The sequence below is a fragment of the Lemur catta genome, chromosome 10 (assembly GCF_020740605.2).
Source record: "Lemur catta isolate mLemCat1 chromosome 10, mLemCat1.pri, whole genome shotgun sequence".
Lineage (NCBI taxonomy): Eukaryota > Metazoa > Chordata > Mammalia > Primates > Lemuridae > Lemur > Lemur catta.
Genome location: NC_059137.1, coordinates 32943087 through 32966263, shown reverse-complemented (window position 1 = coordinate 32966263; position 23177 = coordinate 32943087). Strand labels below are relative to the sequence as shown.

The following is a 23177-nucleotide window of genomic DNA, read 5'->3' as shown; positions in this document are numbered from 1 at the left end:
GCGTGATGCTGAGCGTGGCTTAGTGGGCACTGAGTTCTGGGGTCAGGGCACCTGGGTCTGAGGCAGGCTTCACCACGATCCGATCATGGCCCTTTGGGCGAGTTGCTTGTCTTGTCTGAGCCTCAGTTTCTCCCCTGCAAATGGATCTCTCCACACCTGTCTCAGAGAGTTATAGTGAGGATTTAATGAGGTCACATTATAGGACAGAACCCCATGTGTCAGCCAGCACATAGTAGATACTAGTCTGTGTTTCCTATTGTCCTTTCCTCTCAGGGTTGCCTTCAATCTCACTGCCTGGGTTTGAATCCCCCTCTAACACCTAGCGACTATGCAACTTTGAGCAAAGACCTTAACTAGTTTCAACCTTGGCTTCAGCCTCTGTAAAATGGGAATAATAATAGTTTCTACCTTATGGGATCATGGTGAGGATTAAATAAGATAAGGTGGATAATGTGCTAGGTTGATGCCTGGCATATAGTTAGCTCTTGTTACATGATAACTTCCATGTTTATGAAATAGTTTAAAACATGATTATAAAGTGGAAAAAACACCATTTCACAAATATATTCATCTAAAAGCAAATGTCACATTATTTATTTTGTCTTTATAAGAGTAAACATCTCTGTAGCAGTCAGGCACGTCTTCTGACATGGCTCAGTTCTCCCAGAAATGTTAGGCAGCGTGGGCCAGGCTTCCCCGGTACCACTGTGGGAACTTGTGCAAGCAGAGCAGGTGCCCACTGAACCCGTAATGAGTTAGGAAGTCCTGCCCTGCCGCCCTGCCCACCGTTTCTGCAGTGTCAGTGTGAGCTTGATGAAGGGGTGTCAGCCCTCCCAGCTGCAGGAAGACATTGCAGGCAGACAGAAAATTAATGCTGACAGATCCCATCGTGGGTGCAGGGAGGCTGCACAGGCATATTCTTGTGTGTTGGCTGGGCACTAGCTAATTAGCTTTGCTTGCAGTTACCTCCCTTATTCCTGCTGTCAGCTTATTTGCAGTTATAATTAGGATTTTTAAAGAAATCAACCAATGAATGTTTTTAAGTGTCAAGGATAATTAGAGAAACATTTTCATAAACTATGAAGCAACCTGAAACATTTCATAAAATTTTCCCCTTCACTAGTGCTTGAGGACTTTGAGCCCAAAGCCCATACTGATGTGGGGAAATGCTCTCATTTTTGCTTTGCCTGAGCGGGTTCCCACCTGCCTCCACCCGACCCGTTGAGGTGTGTGACTTGGCCTCCAGTCCCAGAGTCCCTTCTGAGGAGTTGGGAGACCTAGTGGCCAAGGCTCACTGAAGGTACACCTTTTCACTCATTCCCTTTCTGCAAAATGGGATAAACTCTGACAAGTTTTTGATTTGTTTAGTAAGGATGAGAAATTGCAGAAGAAGGCTCTGGGCTAGCCGGTGGAGTCTGGAGCCAGATTCCCTGGGTTCAAATCATGGCTTCTCAGCTTACTTGCTCTGGGACCTTGGGCATGTTCCGTAGCCTCTCTGGCCTCAGTATCCTAAAAATACTAACACCTGCCCCATAGGATTATAGTGATCAGATGGGTTTGTCTATAAATCACTTAGTACTTGACACAGCAGTTCCTCTATAATGTTAGCTGCCATTGTTGTTGTTACTACTACTATAAACTATAAAGTACTCCTGAGAAGATTTCGGTTAACATAATTACTGTTTTTAGAAAAATGGTGGTTAGATAGGTTCATGTGTTTTTTATTTTTAAATGTTCACAAGGTAAGCTATAAAGTATTTCTTTGGTAGCAGCTTTATTGAGATATAGTCACACACCTTGCAGTTCACCCATTTAAAGTGTACAATTCAGTGTGCCTGTGTTTTGACGGGGAGCAAATGGTGGTTCTGGAACCCCTCCAGCCCAGACACCCCGGCCTTCAGAGCACCTCCAGCCTTGGTCCTGAGTGAGGTCAGGATGTCCCAGGCAGCAGAGCAAAGGAGGCTTGTGCCTGTATCATCTGCTTTTTGGAACAGGGAGGTACGGGGAAGGCCTGGCTTGGGATGAGGCACTCTGCCAGGAGTGTGTCACGGTGACCCTTGTCACTCTGCTTGCCTCCCCAGAGCACTTGAAGGAGCGCTTGGCCAACGAGCTGTCGGGCCTGCCCAAGGTGCGCCTGATCCGCGCCGGCAAGAGAGAGGGCTTGGTGCGGGCCCGGCTGCTGGGGGCATCCGCAGCAAAAGGTGACGTGCTAACCTTCCTGGACTGTCACTGTGAGTGCCACGAGGGGTGGCTGGAGCCACTGCTGCAGAGGTGCGTGAGCCACCCACCTGAAGAGGGAACAAATGCATCACGTTGCTGGAGGGGCAGTGGGCACCTGGGCCCAGCTACTCCCAGGGCAGATCCTCTGTCACCGGGCATGATGACAGTCCCACTTCATCGGGCTGTTGAGGCCCTCAAGTGATTTAACACACAGAAAGTGTTTAGAACATGCCAGCATGGAGGAGGCCCTGTGTCACTGTTGGCTTTTATTATTGTTTCTCATCCAAGTTCATTGTAGAAAATTTAGGAAGTGTCCTCAACCAAGAAAATTTAAAACAAATTGTCAATCAAATAGAATCACACTGTTAGAGAATATACCTTTGGCTGTATTTCTTTCAAGCTGACTTATCCGTTACACCCAGGAGGCACAGCGTCCAGGGCCCATGAACCTGGAAGGGACCCACAAAAAATGTGTTTATGTTAATTTCTTTTAAAATCAGAAGGGGAAGAAATGAATATCATAATAATGAGTATATAATAACGAATCTAGCCTGGATTATATTTGTCTTTATACCACTGTAGTCATAAAATATACTTTTTAATATGTCTGTTCTTTTTGTGGAAGAAGGGGCCCATGAAAGCCACAATGCAGCTCAGTTCTCAAGGCCATTGTCCCTGCTGTTCACTCACCCTCCTACCAACCCCTCCAGGAAGCCACCATCTGCTGGGCCCTTACTTTTGTCCCTTCTGTCTCCTTCCACCCATTCTCCTGTTTCTGTATCACGGAAGTCAGGAGCTGGGCGGGCAAACCAGGAGCTCCCCAGGTGGGAGAGGAAGATAGAAGGGTGTCTCTGTCTGGTCTCCCCTCTGTGGGGCGGGCAAAGGCCGGCAGGTCAGTGTCTCTGCAGCTGGGAAACTGCTCCCCATGGCCTCCAACGCTTGGGTTACTAGGATCATCTGGAAGAGCTAGGGACCCGCTTACCTCCCTTCCTGGATGTGACCAAGCTGCCCCCCGCTCTGCCCCTTCCTGCTGTCTTGGCTCTGACCCAGATGGGTGCTATAGCTGCCTCTTTTTCCTTCTATGATCTGACAAGCTTCACCAGCAGCAAAGACTCAGCATTTCTCAAGCCTGTGACGGAGTCTGAGATCATTTAGAACTTAGTGACAATCGAGTACCCACTCTGGGCTGGACCTGTGGGTTCCTCTTCCCTCACAGTGCACATAGATGGCCACCTCAAGGCTGGTCTGAAGTCACAGGGAGGGGACATTTTTCCTCTTCAGCTGATGCACTAATGCCACCTAGACTTCCACTTCAGCCCACCCTTTGGAGAGTGGCCTGCCCTCCCTGTAACCACATCCTTGCTCTGTGCCTGTAGATAAGGGGGCTTTTCACCCGGGCTGTCCCTTAGAAATACTTGGGAAACTTTTAAAACATACCAATGCTTGGTCTTAGGGCAGACTGTTTGGATCTGATTCTCTGGGGCTGGGGCCTGGGCTTTTGGATGTTTCAAAAGCTTCCCAGGGGACTTGAGTGTGCACCAGAGTTGGAACACGTTGGACTGTAGACTGCCTCTCAGGTGCTTCCAGCCAGGAGCAGGAACGCTTTGCCTCCAGGCTCTTTTGGAAATGTGGGAGGGCATTGTTGGTTGCCATGTCAATCAGGTAGTGCTCCTGGCATTTTGTATGCAGTTCAGCCCTGCGCAGCAAAGAACTAGATGCCAATAGCCTCTCCATGAGGCCTGCACACTCTCTACCCAGGATTTGCAGTCCTGTACCCCAGCACTAGCACAGCACTCCCCCCTTGTCCCCTTTCCTGTAAAAATTAGGTTATGGGTGGTTCCAGCCAGCTTGATCGCATGTCATGGGTTCCTGGAGGACCTGGTCTTTGCCAGGCAGTGTCTTGGGACTTGCCCAGCAGGTCTGACCATTGGACCTCTCAACCCTTTTAATAATGCCCTCAATTTCTTTAAAGAGTGGGTGTTGGTGGATACCCAGTCTGTAATGTCCTCAATTTGGGGAACTAGAGATTTAAGTCTCTGCCTCAAACAACCTGTCTTGAATGGTGCACTTGCCCTAAAATTGTAATTCTGACCTCAGAGTGGTATTTATAATATCCCTTTTAAGGGCACTGTAGCTCAAGTCCGGTTGATCTCTGCTTCATTGTCCTGTGTGGCATGACTGTTAGGATTTGTAGTCCTCAAATTTCAGGTAACAGCCCCTAAAATGCAAACCAAAGAAATCTAGTATTCACATGTGGTCCTGTCTCAGCTCGTCTTTCCTGGTGTGGTGTCGAACGCAAAGAAACACAGTCTGGGAGCATGAGGAAGGATGGCTGGGCTTGTAATAATGTTTGTGGAGGGAACAGCTAAACCCACACACAGGCAAAGGGAAATTACAGCGTTTTTCATTATGTGTAATATTTTACAATAACAAAAATTAAAAGAAAAAAACATCAGTAGCTTCAGGTTCTCTGCCAGCCATCTTACAAACATTTTCTTGGAAAAGCCTCATGTTAACCCTATAAATAGGTATTATTATTCCAGTGTTACCATTGAGACAACAGGCTCTGAGGGGTTAGGTGACTCGGCTAATGTCACGCAGTGAATAAGGAATAGGATTAGAGTTTGTATTCTAACTCCAGAGCTGACCCTTTGGTCTGGGTCCCTCTTTGTTTTGAGGGAGATAATTATTTCTTGACGTTAAGATGTTTCATTGTGATTAAACCTATTGCACTCCTGAGAAATTGGGAATCTACTTTCTGTTTCTCAAAAAGTTAATTTTTTTTTTTTTTTTTTTTTGAGACACAGTGTCACTTTGTTGCCCTAGCTAGAGTGAGTGCTGTGGCGTCAGCCTAGCTCACAGCAACCTCAAACTCCTGGACTCAAGCGATCCTACTGCCTCAGCCTCCCAAGTAGCTGGGACTACAGGCATGCGCCACCATGCCTGGCTAATTTTTTCTATATATATATTTTAGTTGGCCAGATAATTTCTTTCTATTTTTAGTAGAGACGGGGTCTCGCTCTTGCTCAGGCTGGTCTCGAACTCCTGACCTCGAGCTATCCACCCGCCTCAGCCTCCCAGAGTGCTAGGATTACAGGCGTCAGCCACCACGTTTTTTGAGACAGAGTCTCGCTCTGTTGCCTGGGCTAGAGTGCCGTGGCGTCAGCCTGGCTCAGAGCAACCTTAAACTCCTGGGCTCAAGCAATCCTGCTGGTACTACAGGTGTACACCACCATGCCCGGCTAATTTTTTCTGTTTTTAGTAGAGACAGGATCTTTCTCTTGCTCAGGCTGGTCTCAAACTCCTGACCTCAAGCAATCCTTCCTCCTCCGCCTCCCAGTGTGCTAGGATTACAGGCATGAGCCACTGTGCCCAGCTGTTACCTTTCATTTTTACATGCCTTGACATTCATAGAGGGTTTGGTCATAGTGTCCATAGCTTGAATCAGAGAATATTAAAGCTGTGGGACTTTTCACATTAACCGCCCCCCACCCCCAGCATCCCCCATGGTGTTCACCTGCCAGGGCTCTGACATGGCTGCAGATACCTGGAATGAGACAAGCAGGCCTTTCTCAGGTGTGAGTTCATTCTAGAATTTCCTAATTGTTCTCCTGCTGCCCATCCACATAGGAGAGACGGGATGTCTTGGGTGCTTGCAGGATCCACGAAGAGGAGTCGGCAGTGGTGTGCCCAGTGATTGACGTGATCGACTGGAACACCTTCGAGTACCTGGGGAACGCTGGGGAGCCCCAGATCGGAGGTTTCGACTGGAGGCTGGTGTTCACGTGGCACGTGGTTCCCCAGAAGGAGAGGATGCGGATGCGGTCCCCTGTTGACGTCATCAGGTCAGGGGTCAACCTCTAGGTGACTCAGTTTTTGAGCGTGCCTCATTGAGTCTGGCTGACCTGTCAAGGAAGGCCTTCGGGAGGGATGGTTAGCTGTCGGCGTCCCTACCTCCCTTCCTCCCACCTTTTTCCCCAGAGCATTTGTTTGTTTTTATTAAAGATCTTCTCTATACACATATATTTTATATTGGTATATTTTAATTCTTTTTTTTTTAAGAGACAGGATCTTGTTCTGTCACCCAGGCTGGAGTGCAGTGGTGTCATCATAGCTCACTGCAACCTCAAACTCTTGGGCTCAAGTAATCCTCCAGCCTCAGCCTCCTGAGTAGCTGGGGCTACAGGCGCATGCCATCACACCTGGCTAATTTTTCTTATTTTTTTGTAGTAATGGGGGGTCTCAATATGTTGCCCAGGCTGTTCTTGAAGTCCTGGGCTCGAGTTATCCTCCCACCTCAGCCTCCGAAAGTGCTGGGATTACAGGTGTGAGCTACCACGCCTGGCTGGTATATTTTAATTAATTTAATTTTTAAATTGTGGTAAAATATGCATAATAGAGAATTTAAGTACATTTTTAAGTGTACAATTTTAGCAGCATCATGCACATTCACAGCGTTGTACAACCATTACCTCTACTTGTTTCCAGGGCTTTTTCATCGTCCCATACAGAAACTATACCATTAGGCAATAACTCCCCTTTCTCCCCTTCCCAGCCCCTGGGAACCTCTGTTCTACTTTCCGTCTCTATGAATTTCCCTCTTTTAGGTACCTCATGTAAGTGGAATCACACAATATTTGTCCTTTTATGTTTGGCTTCTTTCACTTAACAAAATGTTTTCAAGTTTCCTTCAGAAATTTATTCCATTTTATGGCTGAATAGTATTCCTTTGTACATGTAGCCACGTTTTGTTTATCTGTTCACCTGTTGACGGACACTGGGGCTGTCTTTTAGATATCGTAAATAATGCTACTGTGAACGCTGGTGTGCTATTATCTGTTTAAGTTCTTGTTTTCAATTATTTTGGGTGCACCCCTAGGAGTGGGATTGCTGGATCATGTGGTCGTTCTCAAGGAAGCACCATCAAGCCCCTTCGACCTGGGAGTGTGTGGACCTGGGGGTGGGAGAGCCGGCCCCAGCCAGTGGCCAGTCTAGGTCTCAGCAGCGCAGGCCCACAGGAGGACCAGCAGCTCTCACGCTGGGGTGTCGAAGTCGTTGTCTGGCTCCTTCCTCCCCTTCCAAGTTCAGAACCGCCTGGGAGACAGATGTAGGAGCCAGGCAGGAGGAGGACTCCAGCTTTATGGCTGCTGTTTTGAACTGGGAAGGATGTCTTAGGTCTGCATCCACATTTGGCAGTTGGGCTCTGAGTCCTTCCACCTGAGTCCTGACCTCCAGGTGACCCGCTGTTGGCTGGAGTAGAGTGAGCGAGTGAGGAGAACATGTCCAGGGATAAGGCTGGAGAGATTGTGGGGGCCAATTCCTGCAAGGGGAGGGGTTGGACTTTGCCCTGAGAGAGCAGAAGCCACTGAAGGGATCTGAGCAGGAAGTGTGACCTGAGCTTGTTGCGTTCTTTAAAGACTGTGCTGCGTACCAAGTATGAGGGGCCTGGAGGGGACAGGGTGTGGACAGGGACACCACGAGGAGGCTTTGCAGTCTTCCAGGTCAGACATGATGGATCGGGAGACACTGGTAGATTCCAGAGATGTTGAGATGGAAGAATTGGGAGAAATTGGGTGGGAACTGGGGAAGGGAGGAATTGAGGGAAACACCAGGCCTCTGTAGGGGCCCTTAGAGATAGCGTGCTGCTCAGTCCCTCACTCAGCATTTGGAAACTGAGGCACAGAGTAGGGAGGCTCTTATCCAGCCTGCCATGCTGGTATAAACTCTGATTGTCCCTTCCTCAGTCATGCTCAGGGACAGCTGTCCACCCCATCCCATAATATACCTGCACCTCAGTTTCCTCACCTGTGAAATAGGTACAAGTGTGTCCACCCTGCCTATTTCCTAGATTTTTAGGATGAGCACATTTGAAAGTGCTTTGTAGTCTAGAACCTTCCCTTCCACAGGGACTATTGCTGTCCTTTTCCCACCTAGCCCCAAGCTCAGAGTCCAGGGAAAGCCGTGATTGCTAGAGGCTCCTGGCATTTTAAACTATTGTTGTGCTCTTACATTCTCCTTGCCCCCATTTCTGAGTCTACTCTTTTGCCTCTGCATCTCTGTGCTGTGGACCTTACACTGTAGTAGGATGGAAGCCTCCGGCCATTTCTGAAGTCAGTGCTGGCTTCTGGATGAACCCGGTAGGGAGAGAACACGACCAGCCAGAGAAGCAGGCTGACGCTGGCCGTCTGGGTCCCGGAGGGGAAGCCACTCAGGCGGGAGCGGAACTGGCCCTCCTGGGCAGTTTACACTGGGCACTTTAAGATGCCAGGGTGACTTCTGTGGTCTCCTGCTTACTGGCCTCTGAGTGGCGTCTGTGAGTGCCTGGCCTCTGAGAGCACAGCTGCCTGACCACAGGCCACCGTGGCCTGGCACCGGCCATCCTCCCTGGGCAAGTGCCCTCTGGCTTTTTGCATCTCTGTGCTTCTAAAAGTAGGAGGGTTTCTCTCCTCCTCAGGCACCTGCTCCTGCTGGAGCACCAGTCCGTTCTTCTTCCATGCTGACTCTCTTTCGTCTTGCAGACCTTGCCTCCTCCAGGAACTTAGCCCTCCCCTCCCTGCCCCTGCTCTCCTCTGTGTCCCCAGGGCTGACCGACTTGGTGAGCATGAGTACTTGCCTGTTCAGACACCCGTGAGCCTCCTCAGGGCAGGGGCCGTGGGGTATGTCTGTGCCTGCAGGCCTGGCTCAGCGCACAGAGCGTGAACACAGCAGCTTATGCTTAGACATGCGTGAACAGATGAAAGGGCTCGTGGTGGGAAGGTAGTTAGACCAACTGTGCTGGTTTCTGCTGCTTACAGTGAAATATGGATATCACACCTTTCTAGGTCTCCAACAATGGCTGGTGGACTGTTTGCTGTGAGTAAGAAATATTTTGAATATCTGGGGTCTTATGATACAGGAATGGAAGTTTGGGGAGGAGAAAACCTCGAATTCTCCTTTAGGGTAAGTATTCCAGTGTTCTCCTTGGACTCACTCTTAACCTGTCCTCTCTCTCTTTGGGAATGATGGGATTTGCTATGACAGCCTGGTGGACTTTTCTTCCCTCATTGGAAGTTTATCCAATGATCCTGAAAGATGATAATGACACCTACATCCTATAAACATGCTTGCCTTCTTGTTTGAACTTTTCAAAAAATGTACTTTGGATAGATTTGGGCCTGGAAAGGGCCTTGCGAGTCACCTAGTTCTTTCTCTCACTCTAAAGAGTGAGGCCAGGAGAGGAGAAGCGACTTGTTCAAGGTCCCTCAAAGAGTCAGTGTCACAGATTGGACTGAAATTCAGACCTCTGCTTCCTGACCCCGTCTTCTAGAGCCTTCATTTGATTAACTTCTTATGAAGTAGCTTGTTTATTTAGCACAGTGGCTTTCACACTTTGATACATATAAGAATTGTTGGGGAAACTTGTTAAAAAGGCACAGGGTATAGGCACTGTCTAGAAAGTCAGATTTGATAGGTTTAGGGTGGGGCCAGGATTTTGGTTTTTGTAACAAGCTACCTACTGATTCTGTTGTCCATGGCCCATGGAAACCCCTTGGGAAGACTCCTAGCATTTCAATAGATTTTTCTGAATCCTACATTTTAAGCATCAAAACTTTATGTAAATGTTTGTGCTTTTCAATGGAAAATTAAGATTTAGTAATATTTTATATGGTGCTCCACCCTGATAAAAAGAGTTAATAAACAAGAATTTGGCCTTCCACCGAGGGCTCGCCCTCCATAATCAGTACCAGATGCTGTACTTGGTTGTACCGTCCTTGGTAAAATGAGATGTTCACGGCTATTTGTCCCCATGTGAAATGGCCCCAGATGACTCTGCCTATTGAGTCTTTGGCTGTGCTTTTAATGGTCTCTCTGCCTCTTCCCTAGGTGTCAGGCTGCTCTGCCTGTTTCTAGAAGCTCTTCCTTTTCCCCTTCCAAACCTCTCTCCTTCCCTGCTGCTTTCCTATCTTCTGTGGCTAGGAGATCAGGTAATCGAGCCTGCGTTTTATGTGATGAATAAACGGATTGATTGCCAGTGAGACCTCCAGGGAGCTCCTATGAGTCAAGTGCATGAGCTTTAGTGCATGGACTTTGGGGTCTTGGTTCCCGTGGTGCCTTTGTCGTGGGGGCTGCTTTCGTGCTCTCTGCCTGCATTCTGTGTCATGAGTGTGTTGGGGAAGTGGCCTCCTGCCCCACGGAGGCTGAGCATCTTGGCAGTGTCTGTTGTGACGACTTTGTGCCTGGCCTCCCTGCCACAGACACTGAGGGCCAGCCGCTTATCCTCTGCTCACCACCGTGGCCTCCCCTCTGCTCTGTGTGCAGATCTGGCAGTGTGGTGGGACTCTGGAAATACACCCGTGTTCCCACGTTGGCCACGTTTTTCCCAAGCAAGCTCCCTACTCCCGCAGCAAGGCTCTGGCCAACAGCGTCCGCGCAGCCGAAGTGTGGATGGATGACTATAAAGAGCTGTACTACCACCGCAACCCCCGCGCGCGCTTGGTGAGTTCCCGGCGCACCTGCACTCCCTCTGCTTCATCTGAACAGAAGCCGCTGATTCCAGCTTGCCCAAATCAGTGGGTCTGTTCCAGAAATAGAGGATAAATTGGGCATTCATGACCTAAGTATCGGAAAACTTTATTCCTCCATTAACAATAATAACATACAGTCAGTTCTTGTAATTCACAGTACTTGTATTCCATAAAGCCACCACAAACACTGAATTGGTGAAAACCGAGCCATCGCTCCTCGCAGAAATATAGGGTTAGGTTCCTGTGAGGATCAGGCCATAACGGTTTTGCCAACTGATCAATACAGAACCTTGTTTTATGTGTGTTTCTGTTCAAAGCCACCTTATTTAGCATATATTGTTGGATCATTAACATTGCACTCATGGCCAGCAGCACTCTAACTCATACCTGAACGAAGCTTCCTTAACACATATTTTCTAAGACATTTCACAGCCTTCTTGCATCTAGGAATACCGGACAGCACTTCAGCACTATGATTGAAGGCCATTTTAGAATGGCTGGTAAAATCACCAGTACAAAGCAGAAAAAATGTGAAAAACATAGTACTTAATAAGCTGTGAAAAGGACAGTTGTTTACAGAGTGAGGCTGAAACAAGGCAGAGCATTGCCCGCTCAACCTCACCTGGGAACGTGGCTGTTGGGCAACTCAAATATTTTGCCCATGATGTCTGTGAAAATTTGAAAACACCACAAGTATTGATTTGGGGGTTACAAATTTTAGCATGTTGCCAAATTCGCAAGTAGAGAACCAGCGAATAATGAGGATTGACTGTACCAACATAGATGGTCTGGGGTACCTGGTGTCACGTGTCTGCCATCGTACATGTGTTACGGCTTCCTCCTTGTAGCCAGTAGGATTGAGTCCACAAACTCAGGGGGCAAGCTAAGGCACAGTTCTTTACCCTAAAGTTGTGCTCAGGGACACACCTGCCTTATTTGCTAGAAGTCTGTTATCTTTCTCTAGAGGCTTCTTCTTAGTCCCCTTAAATTGCCCAAGATCCCTGGAATCTTTCTCTTCCAAAACAGGGAGTCTTTTCTGCTTCCATTTCGAGATGGAAAGAGAGCTGGAGAGTGGCCCAGGCCCTCACTGCCACTCTGTCTCGTCGTGTATCATGGCTATTGATGATGGGACCCACAGCCTGGCAGGTGCCCTCCACCTCCCCTCTCAGAGATCTTGCTGGCCCGTGTCTGAGCAATGGCAAAGGTGTCCCTGCAGTCACCGAGGTTTCAGCTCTGTTGGCGTGCTCCCCATGGACCCGGCACACACTGTACTAACAAGTGCAAGCCCTGGCACTGAGGCCCTGTGGGAGTCTGGGTCTCAGCCCAGGCTGTCTTTCCTCAAAGCAACTTATCTCAGGGGCTTGCTGTTATCTGCCCCAGAGCCTGTTCTGCCCCTGCCTCGGGACTTCCGTGGGTGAGGGATCTGCCCCTTCTTTCCTAGAAGATCTTGGGCTTCAGATGCAACACAGCCCATTGCCTTTGCCTGAGCCAGCTCTGCACACCCAGGACGGGACACCCACTTGTCCTGCATTTGCATAAGTGAGAGGGCTGCTCGGCAACACAGGAAGGCCTTGCTCTAACACTTCTTGCCAGGCCACTTGATGGAAGTCTCTTCTGACTCCTTACAGCCTCCTGGCAGAGTAGCAATACAGTTCTCATTTTACAGATGAGAAAACTGAAGCTCAGAGAGAGGGAGATTGAAGGAACTTGTCCAAGGCCTCGTGGCTGATGTGGGGTAGAATTGGGCCTGGGGCCTGGATACTCCAGCGCACCTCTGGCTCTGCTCTGCAGCACCCCAGTGACTCCCCACCTGACCCCCCACCCAGGCCCCTCTGCCTCTGGGGCTGTAGCGTAGAAGTGCCTGCTCTGCCCAGGGGACCTGTCTGGAACCCATAATTCCCTGTTCCCAAGGGTTCCCAGAGGATATGTTAGAGTAGCACTAAATATACCTTTCGGCTGAATGACCAAGGGCTGAGTGTTAAAATGGATATTTGGTTGAAGCTGAGGGCACAGTGACTCTCATCAATGAAAGAACTTCTGGGAAATAGCAGAAATTTGAAATTTTATTAAAATAATTACTTCTTATTACCATTTTGTTAAATATTTAACTTCTCAATTTTTAATAGTTTAACATTACAGTGCAGGGACAGTAATATCTCAGCACTCAGCATTTTTCTTGCGGCTGCACATTTGCCGTACTGAATAGAGGCTTACTTTATTTAATTATTCAAAAGTTCTCAACCATTGGTTTTGTCCATAAAACCAAACTTCCATGAGTATTTGTTATTGCAGCATTTTGCTCTTCCCATCAGAAGTATATATTAATACTTCAATATAGTAAGAACATGATTACATCTAGAATACTTACCTGTGTTTGGAAGTGAATATTCAGATTTAATAGTAAATCAGAATGTTACGGCATATGTCATGGTGAAACTGCTATTTTGCTGGTTGGGTGTCAGGATGATCTCTGTGATCACAGGCTCACTGATGACACACAGGTCCCCCAGGGTTTGGCCCCTGACTCTGTCAGCAGGTGGGTCATCTCCTACTCTCATGCACCTGGTGGCGCCTCCCTGTAGCAAGAACACCTGAGAATGGAATTGTCTGTGCCACAGTCCCTCCTATTAGATGCTGGGACCAGGAGTGAGGCTATTTTTATCCTCTGTGTCCTGCACAGGGCCTGGCACATAATAGATGCTCAGTAAAAGCTGGTTGGTTGTTAATGATGAGCATCAATGAGAAGGGCTGTGACAGAAGCACTGGGACCTGCAGGGACTCACTGTTTTGTTGTTGCCTCAGGAACCCTTTGGGGATGTGACAGAGAGGAGGCAGCTCCGGACCAAGCTCCAGTGTAAGGACTTCAAGTGGTTCCTGGAGACTGTGTATCCAGAGCTGCATGTGCCTGAAGACAGGCCTGGCTTCTTTGGGATGGTGAGTAAGGCAGGCCCGTGATGAGCAAGGTGTTCCCTGGCCTCTGGGTCTGATCAACAATTTCTGGGCAAGAAAGACCCCTTCATGGGGACATTCCCATGCCCCCTTTTCATCCAATGTCCTTCCTTCTCCTCATGAGTTTCTGGGCCCTGAGTCCAGAATGTCAGAGCGGGAAGCCATCTTGAAATTTACAGCTATAAGCCTCCCATTTTATAGATGAGGAAACTGTGTTGAGGCTTATTTGGTGTTTCCATGTCCTTGTTTTTACTAACGCCTTATGCTACTTCTAGTCTCAATGGCTGGACCAGTTAATAATTCCCAACTTAGGAGTCTATAAAGACAATAGTGGAGATAGGAGAGTTACTTCTAGTATTTGAGAAAACCTAAAAGAGATGTTTCTGGGATAGGCCAACTAATATGTCCAGTGTCTTTTGCTTTTACCAACTCGGTGATGTCTCCTCTGCTGTGTCCTGTTGATTCGAAGTGCTGGTGTTCCATTCTGGAAGTCTTTGATACATACAAAGAAGGATAGTAATGTTACATTCTATTTTCATTATGAAAATGTTCAAACATACATAAGTGCGGACAGAATGGTACAATAAATCCTGTCCCTGAGGTTCTAGAATGTTCAAGATTCTGCTTCTGTTGCTTTCTCTCCCCTCTATTTCATCCTCCACGTTTTTCTCTTTTTAAGCAAACCCTGGGCATTGTTGTGTCATTTCACTCCTATGCGCATATATTTAGTATGCATCTTTATAAACTTTAGACATTAGCTTATAAAACTGCAGACCATTATCACACTTAATCAAATGAACAATTTCGTGGTATCATTTACTATCCAGTTCTAATTCACATTCCCCCAACTTTTCAAATTTGTGTTTGGTGGTTGTGTCGTGTCTCCTAAGTCTATTGTAATCTAAGGCAGTCTTCTTCCTTTTTTGTTGTTTTGGTGGGTTTTTTTTTGGCTTATACCTTTAACTTGTTGATGAAATAAGACAGTAGTCTGTGGAGTATCTCACTTTTGGAATTACTGTTTGTTTCTTTGTGATGTATTTAAGTCGTGCCTCTCTCCCCTGTCTTTCTTTAAAATAGAAGTGAGGTCTAAAGGTTTGATTAGAGTCGGGCTGTACCTGTTTGGTGAGCAGACTTTGTGGGTGGTATTTTGTGTTCATTTTGCACCATATCAGGAGCACATGGTGTCTGGTCATCTTGCTATTAGTGATAAGATTCATCAGTGGGTTCACGGAGTGTCCCTCACCTGCACTATATTGAGATAGTTCACATTCTTTTTTTCATACTAGGTCTTGAGGTCTGGTGTATATTTTACACTTACAGCACATTTCAGTTTGGATTAGTCATATTTCAAGTGTCCAATAGTCATAATGTAGCCAGTGGCTGTGCCATGGAATAGCACAGTTCTAAACTTTTTCAGTGGGCACAGAAAGGAAATACATATTTTTGAGAAACAAATCATGAGCTTATATTGATATCTCAAATGCAAATGTAATATTATAAGATTTTTTCCTTTGATCGTATGCTCCTATTTCTTCTTATACTGAAAATCTTGGTTTTTAACAATATTAACATAATTACTTATTTTCTTTATCCTAAAATATATTGAAAATAATTTCAAACAGTAATACAGTATTCCAGCTGACAGTGGTACTCTGAATGAGGTTTACAATTTCTTTGCAGCGCTATTTGTTTGTAGAATATACTTCACTACGGTTGCATCGTCAAACATATCATGCTCTAAAGTCATTTAAAATAATTCTTTGTGTCTATCACTGGGTTGATTTAGTTCGCTTAATTAATCTCAGTTCAAGGGACAACCCAGATATATTTGGACTAGTGCGACAATAAGGCTGCCACTGAAGAGCAATGAAGAGATCAGAGCTTTCAGGCCATAAGGGGTTAGTCTCTCTGATTCTCAGGTTTCTCATTTTCAAGTGGGGGCAAAGATCCCTGCCTGGGGTTCAGAACGGGCAAGTACTTTCGACACTAGGAGGTGCCGCACAGGAGGGGCTCTCACCTTTGAGTTCTTGAGGCAGGCTGGCTCTCAGCCCCAGAGCCTTGGATGGAAGCTGTTAGGCTGTGTAGATCTGGACCAAAAGGGCCCCTTTATGTTTCGTTTAGCTCCAGAACCAAGGGCTGGAAAAATACTGCTTTGACTACAATCCTCCCGATGAAAACCAAGTCGCGGGACACCAGGTCCTTTTGTACCTCTGTCACGGGATGGGCCAGAACCAGGTAGGTGTGGGCCTCTCGAGAGGGAAACGAGGGGAAAGCTATGTGTTTTTTAAAACATCAAATATTTGATATTTTTTTTATTGTAAAAGTAATCCCTGCTCATTATGGAACATTTGGGAAATAGAAAAAGTATAAGTCGGGTGAATGGCAGGGCCCAGAGACACCACTGTTAAATTTAAGACATGTTTTTCTTCCCCATCTTTTTTTACACACGGGCTTTAGATTTTGTGTTTTAAATAGTTGTTATCATAGTGTCTGTCTGTTTTATAGCCTATTATTTCCATTGACTTCATCATAACTTTTCTTATTAGACATGCTCTGAGAATACCATTCCTAATGGGCTCTTGATATTTCACTGTGTGCCTACATTACTGTTTAGTTGACGGGTCCCTGCCTTGTCATGGCTTTTGCAATTACAAATAACCCTGCCACTAATATCTCTGGTCACAAAAAAAGAAGGAAAAAAATAAGAGCTCCGCGTTTCAGATGATTTCCCTGGCATTGAGTCTTGAGTGGAATGACAGGCTTTGATGCACAGTGCCGTACTGCAAGGTGGTGGTTAGGGAAATGGCCTGAGCTGGGGCCCAGGTGGATCTTTCTGGGTTAAGTGCTGTACTTCAGGCGGGGCAGGAGAAGCTCAAGTGTGGAGGGTCTGAGGACCAGAGCAGGACCCTGGGCGCCCAGGAAAGCAGATGGACCCACCAGAGTGGGGCCCTCATAGGGTGCAGGAGATAAGAGAAGTGCTGGTCCTGGGCCTTCACAGCTTTCCTGTTCTGAGGAGTTATCAGACACCTGGAGATGGAGGGCTGGAGATTCAGAAGTTTCCTTCCAATCTGGATTCACCTTGATTCCATTAGCATATTAAGCTTCCTTATATGGTCAAAAGTAAACTTTCATAATTTGGACTCCTGCAACTTTAAAGTATTCAGGTTCTCCAACACTTTTTAGAACATTGTTCATCAAAGCTGGTCGTGCCTGACTGGTACCATCAGCGTCACCTGGAGCTGAGAAATATGGATCCTCAGACTCGTCCCAACCCCAGCGAATCCCAGACTCTTGTTTAACCAGTTTCTTGGGAGAATGATTTGAGAAGCACTGCTCTACGTGCCTTAGGAATAGCCGCCCATGTCAGAATCTCCTGGAAGGGAGGTGGTAGGCTAGGTGGGTGTCTTGTCAGAAGTGTGAAAAATGCAGCTTCCTAGGCCCCACTTTAGGCAGAAGGAATCCTTATTCCCTCTCTGGGGTGGGGCAAGGAATCCATATTTTTAGCAGACACCGTAGGCAGTTGCTAGGCACACCTGAGTAGGAAAACCATCGCCCTGGAAGAACCAAGTCTTCCCACTAGCAGTCGTTTGCTGCCTGGGAACAGCACTTTATAGTTTCCAGGCACTGTCATAGCCATTATGTTTGGGGGTTAGAGGAAATGCTGAGGAAGACAGGAAGTGTTCGGTCAAGGATCAAGGTAGCAGAGAGCCCTCAAGTGCTAGCGTTGGGGTGGCCCACTCTGTTCCCACTGTCCCACACCAGCACGGGGCTCAGCATAAGGCAGCATTGCACAGCCCTGTCCTCATGTCCAGCGAGCGAGTCAGGCATGAGAAAGGGCCACTTCATTCACGCTTGCAAAGCAGTGCATTTGCGGTCCATGCAGCAGGCGCCCGTCAGACAGGCTCCTGTCGGTGGTGAGGGGAGTGTGGGACCCCCACCTACGCTCCTGTGACCCCAGGTTCTCGTCCAGCAGTTTCCTCTCTTTCCATGTCAGAGGGTAACTGATGCATGTTGCCTTCCCCGCTTTTAGTTTTTCGAGTACACGTCCCAGAATGAGATACGCTACAACACCCGCCAGCCGGAGGCCTGCGTGGCGGTGGAAGCAGGAAAAGACATTCTCATCATGCATCTCTGCGAAGAAACGGCCCCCGAGAATCAGAAGTTCATCCTGCAGGAGGTAGGCAAGCCCCTCACTCCTTCCTTGCTGGCGGTCCCTGGGCTGTCAGCGGGAGAGGGAGAGTCCAGCATTCTCTCTGACTTAGTCCTAGCGAGGCTCAGGGATGCAGCCACACTGTCATCGTGAGCCGAGGGAGTGGTGATGGCAGGAGGGTCCCATTGCATGTGGATCAGAATCGCTTCTTCCCTCTCTCACCATCTAGTCCCTTTCTGTCTTTTCTGGTACCCTTCAGGGGGCTGTAATGGAAAGAGGGCTCTTGAAAATGCATTTGGAGGTGAAATGGGCCTTAAACAAGTGACACAAATAGCTGGAGTGTAAGGATGTGAGGTTGGAGCCAGGTATAAGCTACTCCACCTCTCTAAGCCTCATTTTTCACAGTTCTGAAATGGACACAATAATAGCAGCGTCGCCTAACTCTGGTGAGGATTAGATGTGTAGTCAGAAATATCCTTTGGAAACTGTAAAGCTTGATGGAGGTGAGTTGTTACCTGTGATATTATAACCAAGAACACCTCTTTGTTGGAGTTGGCTCCCCAAATAGTCTCTGTTGGTCTGGAACTGGGCGTTCTTTCAGGCCCAGAAGGGACTGGCCCTGCCACCTTTGCAGTCCTGTGACAGGACTCGTAAATCAGTCCTATCCTTTGAATCCCTGAAAAGCACTAGAGGGAATAAATCCAAAGAAAATAATTTTTTAAAAAAAGTTATTTCTCTTTTATCTCCTTGGGAAGCTTCCATTCCCAGCCTGGCCTCTGATGTGGAAAGAGACTTCTATACTGCTTATAAATGGGTTAATTATAAGTCTGATTAAAAGTTGGAATATGTTTTCCTGTAGAAAAATGTTATAATTAGCAACGAAATTTGCAGGCTGCCCAGAAAAGCCAAGCACCATAATGCTATTCATTTGATATAAGAACATAAGAAGGAAAAACGCTTTTGCACACCCCAGAAGCCTATGACCCTTTTCAATGCCTTCGTCTCATCTTTCTCCTACCTGTAAGCCATTGTAACCCCTCAAGAAATAGTAATGCAAGCTATTAATAGAAATAATAAAATTGGTTTGAGGCCGAGTGCGGTGGCTCACACCTGTAATCTTAGCACTCTGGGAGGCCAAGGCAGGAGGATCACTTGAGGTCAGGAGTTTGAGACCAGCCTGAGCAAGAGCCAGACCTCATCTCTACTAAAAATAGAAAGAAATTCGCTGGGCAACTAAAAATAGGGGGAAAAAAATTAGCCAGTTGTGGTGGCGCATGCCTATATTCCCAGCTGCTTGGGAGGCTGAGGCAGGAGGATCCCTTGACCCCAGGAGTTTGAGGTTGCTGTGAGCTGGGCTGACTCCATGGCACTCTAGCCCAGGCAACACAACAAGACTCTGTCTCAAAAAAAAAAAAAAAAAAAAGATACTAAAAAAAATAGTAAATAAAATAAAATTGGTTCGACATATCCTTAAAATTTTTTTCTTGAATTTCAGTGACCATTTCAGGAAAAGTAAGTTTGTTTAGAAGGACGGGAAAGATACTTAATTTGATTATTTACTTTCAAGTTACTCTAAAGGCAACTTAGGAGCACTTCGAAGGGTTTTCAAGGTTGATAGTGTTGGGATTCGATTGCATCTAATTTTATTTCCAAGGCTTCTCTTCCCTTGGAACAGGTGTGTCATTCATTCTGCCTGTTTGCTGCTCAGTGTGATTAAGTTCGTGCAGCTTATAACAGAGAGGTGGAGGGAAGAGATAAACACCAGGCTTTGGGGAGAGACTTGCAGAGATAGCTCAGCCAGGGCTGGGAGGAAGGAGAGAAGGGGGAGGTTGATAAAGAGGATCGTCCTCTTTGAGGCTTTCAGAGACTTTCAGAACTGGCGCGGTGTGAACGCGCTGCTTCACCCTGACGTTTCACAGGTGGCCAAGTGACTTTTCCCTTCACCCAGCGGGCCTGTGGCAGAGCTGGGACTACAGCCAAGTTTCCACACTCTCTGCTTAAATACATAAGAGAAAGAGCTCACTGGGAATGGAATGAGTTGATCTAAGAGGAGTGAAAGAGTTAAGCAAAGAATCTTTTTTCCTGATTTTCCTGAAGGAAAGGAATTGCAGTAAGCAGATGGAGGGTCTGACAGACTCCCAGAGCAGCCAGCAGGTGGCACCACTGGTCCTGCGAGAGGCGGGCGTGATGCAGCCTGTCCATGCCTGGTGCTGCCCATTTTACACTGAAGACGGTTACCCTGCAATAAAGATCTCTGAAATGATAAAAATCACACTCTGAGCTCTTCAGAACATGTTTTAAGGGAAAGGAGACTTTTCTAAGGAACCACCTGTAATCTTCTTGAACATCCACCGTCTGTTATCTTTTGTAGGATGGTACTTTATTTCACAAACAGTCCAAGAAATGTGTCCAGGCTTCGAGGAAGGAGTTTAGCGACAGTTTCGTGCCACTCTTACGAGACTGCGCCGACTCGGATCATCAGAAATGGTTCTTCAAGGAACACATGTAAGAAGGTGTCACCGCACCAAGGAGCCCGTCAAAGGAGATCGCGGGCCCCGGACTCTGTGCCCAGCAAAGACTTAGCTAAGCACAGCGATCATTTTGCCATTTGGAAAGTGTTGGATTTAGTAAAAATATAATCTTGGTACTGATTTTGAGAAAACCTTAAAAATGTTCCAAAATACTCTATTTTTAGAGCGTAATCATAAAATGGTAACTCTTGGTATTTGGAGAATTAAACCCTGGTAATATTTTTCTATGAAGATGTATATTTTACACTTGAGCCTTTTAGTCTCACTAGCAAAAAAAAAAAAGTAAATATTTTATTTTGGTATTTACAATGATTCCCAGGTATCAAGACTCCTGCAATGTATTTTGCATAAACTGATAATACCTCAAATGTTGGGTTAGAGTTTTCTCTGTAGAGAGATGGACACTAGGAACATTGTATTGATTCCTTCAGATCATTGAGATTTCTAGATTTATTTAATAAAGAATGCTTTTTGGGTATGTGTTGTTACCACAGTTAACACTCCATAATGTTCATGTTAGCCAAAGAGGACTAACCGAAGCTGAAATCATGAAGAAACAATTTGCTCTACCAAGCTGATATAAACTTGAGAGTGAACTTCTGACAAAACCTACCTGTAGTGTGGCCAGTTGCTTTTCCTAATGACCACTATGACTTTAAAACACATTTATATATCATTTTTAATTTTTATCATGCAATAGTGGCAGGGAGAAATTTAATGTTCTGTGTGAAATTCATTTTTTCAAATTTGTTCAATAGTAACATTTGGTCATTTTAATCAGTGTTAGAATTTGTCCTGCAGCAGCTACTGTGAAAGTTTCTCTCAGTAATTCTGGTTTGTGAATGATCCCAAATCAACTCTGAGAACTTGTCAACTTGATAAAGTCAATATGAATGATTTAAAAAATATGAGAACACTGACTGCAGATTTGTTTTTGTACCAATCAGATGTGAGCAATGGAGACACAAGAGTAATTGATTAAAAAGTATCAATTTGTGTCTCAAGCTCTTTTGACACCTCTGAGAGATCCTGGCCAGGACCAGTTTAACAATTACCCATAAACAACTGGGGCCTGACTTGGATCCACCTGATACTTTTTTTTTTTGAGACAGAGTCTCACTCTGTTGCCCCAGGCTAGAGTGCTATGATGTCAGCCTAGTTCACAGCAACCTCCAACTCCTGGGCTCAAGTGATCCTCCTGCCTCAGCCTCCTGAGTAGCTGGAACTACAGGCTCGCACCACCATGCTTGGCTAATTTTTCTTTTTTTAGTAACGATGGGGTCTGGCTCTTGCTCAGGCTGGTCTTGAACTCCTGAGCTTAAGTGATCCTCCCACCTCAACCTCCCAGAGTGCTAGGATTACAGGTGTGAGCCACTGTGCCTGGCCCATCTGATACACCTTAACTACTCTAGACTTCAGTTTCTTCTGAAAAATGGGGATGATGAACAACAGCAGGTGAGAACTTAGCTTAGTTCCTGGCACACAGTGTGGGTTCATTAAATGTCAGCTTCTGTTTTCATATTGCACTTTATAAAATGTGAAGCACAACAAACATCAATAGGTGTTTATTCAAAAATAAATATTAAATTGTTCATATTTTTTAATCTTTATGAGATTAAACGGCGTCTTAGTAGGGAGGAATATCTTCCGACACAGCTCAGTTCTCTGATGAACATAAGGCAGTGTGGGCCAAGCTGCCCTGGTACCACTGTGGGGACTGTAAGCGCAGGGCAGGTGCCCACTGAACCCGTAACGAGTTAGGAAGTCCTGCCCTGCCGCCCTCCCCGCCGTTTCTGCAGTGTCAGTGTGAACTTGATGAAGGGGTGTCAGCCCTCCCAGCTGCAGGAAGACAGTGCAGGCAGACATAAAATTAATGCTGATGAAACCCATCATGGGCTCCAGGAGGCCACCCATGCATTTTCTTGTGCAATTGCTGGGCACTGCAGCTAATTATTAATAGCTTTGCTTGAAAAGTCACCCCCTTCCTTCTGTATCAGCTTATATGCAGTCATTCTTAGGCTTGAAGAAAAGAATTGATATGAAAGTGGCCAGGGAAATATTTTCACAGACTGGGAGGCAATTTATAATATGTTGAGAAACCTTTCCCTTCACCGATGGGTGAAGAGTATGAGAAAAGCCCAGGTGGACGTGAGAAAAGTCTCACATGTATTATTTTGCCTGAGTGGTTTTCCCACCTGCCTGCACCTGACCCACTAGGAGGCATGAATCAAGTCCTGGTGGGTGCGGGTGGGAGTCCTGGGGGGCTGCCCTCACTGTGGCAGGTCGGGTCACCTTCTAGGACTCTGTTGTATTTTCCTCTGATTTGGTCTTGGGGTCGCTCTCAGGAGAGTGGGTGTAAACTCTAGCCCTGCCCTGCTGTGGCTCCAGGGATCTGGTTGTGGATGTGTACAGTGTGCCTTTCATGGAGACATTTCTTTATCCTGGCAGACAGCTAATGCCTAAGCGCCTGACCCATCAGCAGGTGTCCCTCTCACAGGAAACTTGCTTATACTGGCAGATGCCCTTGTGGCTCTCGTCTGTCCAGTTTATTCCCACCAAGGCAGCCCCTCTCTAGGAGAGCCCTGACCTGGAAAGAAGTTAGTTTTGGGTGTGTTGGTCAGGTGAGACCCACAGGAGGCAACTCAAAAAACCACATAAACAGAAGCAGTGTATTACTTAATGCAGAGAGAAGAGGGCAGCAGGTCTCGCAGGGCCAACAGGAAGTAGGGGGCTGTCAGACACACACTCAACCTGCAGAGAGAGGAACCTGTGGGCTGAGGCCTTTACTGGGGTCCCAGGGCATTTCCCAAGGGGAGTTCTAAT

The 23177-nt window shown here is 46.7% G+C and overlaps 1 protein-coding gene across 2 annotated transcripts in view; it reads left to right on the top strand.

Annotated features, from left to right (window-relative positions):
- Positions 1 to 21274, top strand: part of GALNT12 (polypeptide N-acetylgalactosaminyltransferase 12) — a 45014-nt gene extending 23740 nt beyond the window's left edge. For both annotated transcript variants that reach the window (XM_045562566.1, XM_045562565.1), the window contains exons 3-10: positions 2082 to 2271; positions 5880 to 6065; positions 9042 to 9159; positions 10519 to 10695; positions 13527 to 13658; positions 15795 to 15908; positions 17704 to 17850; positions 20195 to 21274. In XM_045562566.1, coding sequence (XP_045418522.1) covers positions 2082 to 2271; positions 5880 to 6065; positions 9042 to 9159; positions 10519 to 10695; positions 13527 to 13658; positions 15795 to 15908; positions 17704 to 17850; positions 20195 to 20332 — 1202 coding nt within the window. In that variant the 3' untranslated portion in view covers positions 20333 to 21274. The remainder of the gene's footprint in view (positions 1 to 2081; positions 2272 to 5879; positions 6066 to 9041; positions 9160 to 10518; positions 10696 to 13526; positions 13659 to 15794; positions 15909 to 17703; positions 17851 to 20194) is intronic.
- The last annotated feature ends 1903 nt before the right edge of the window (positions 21275 to 23177 follow it).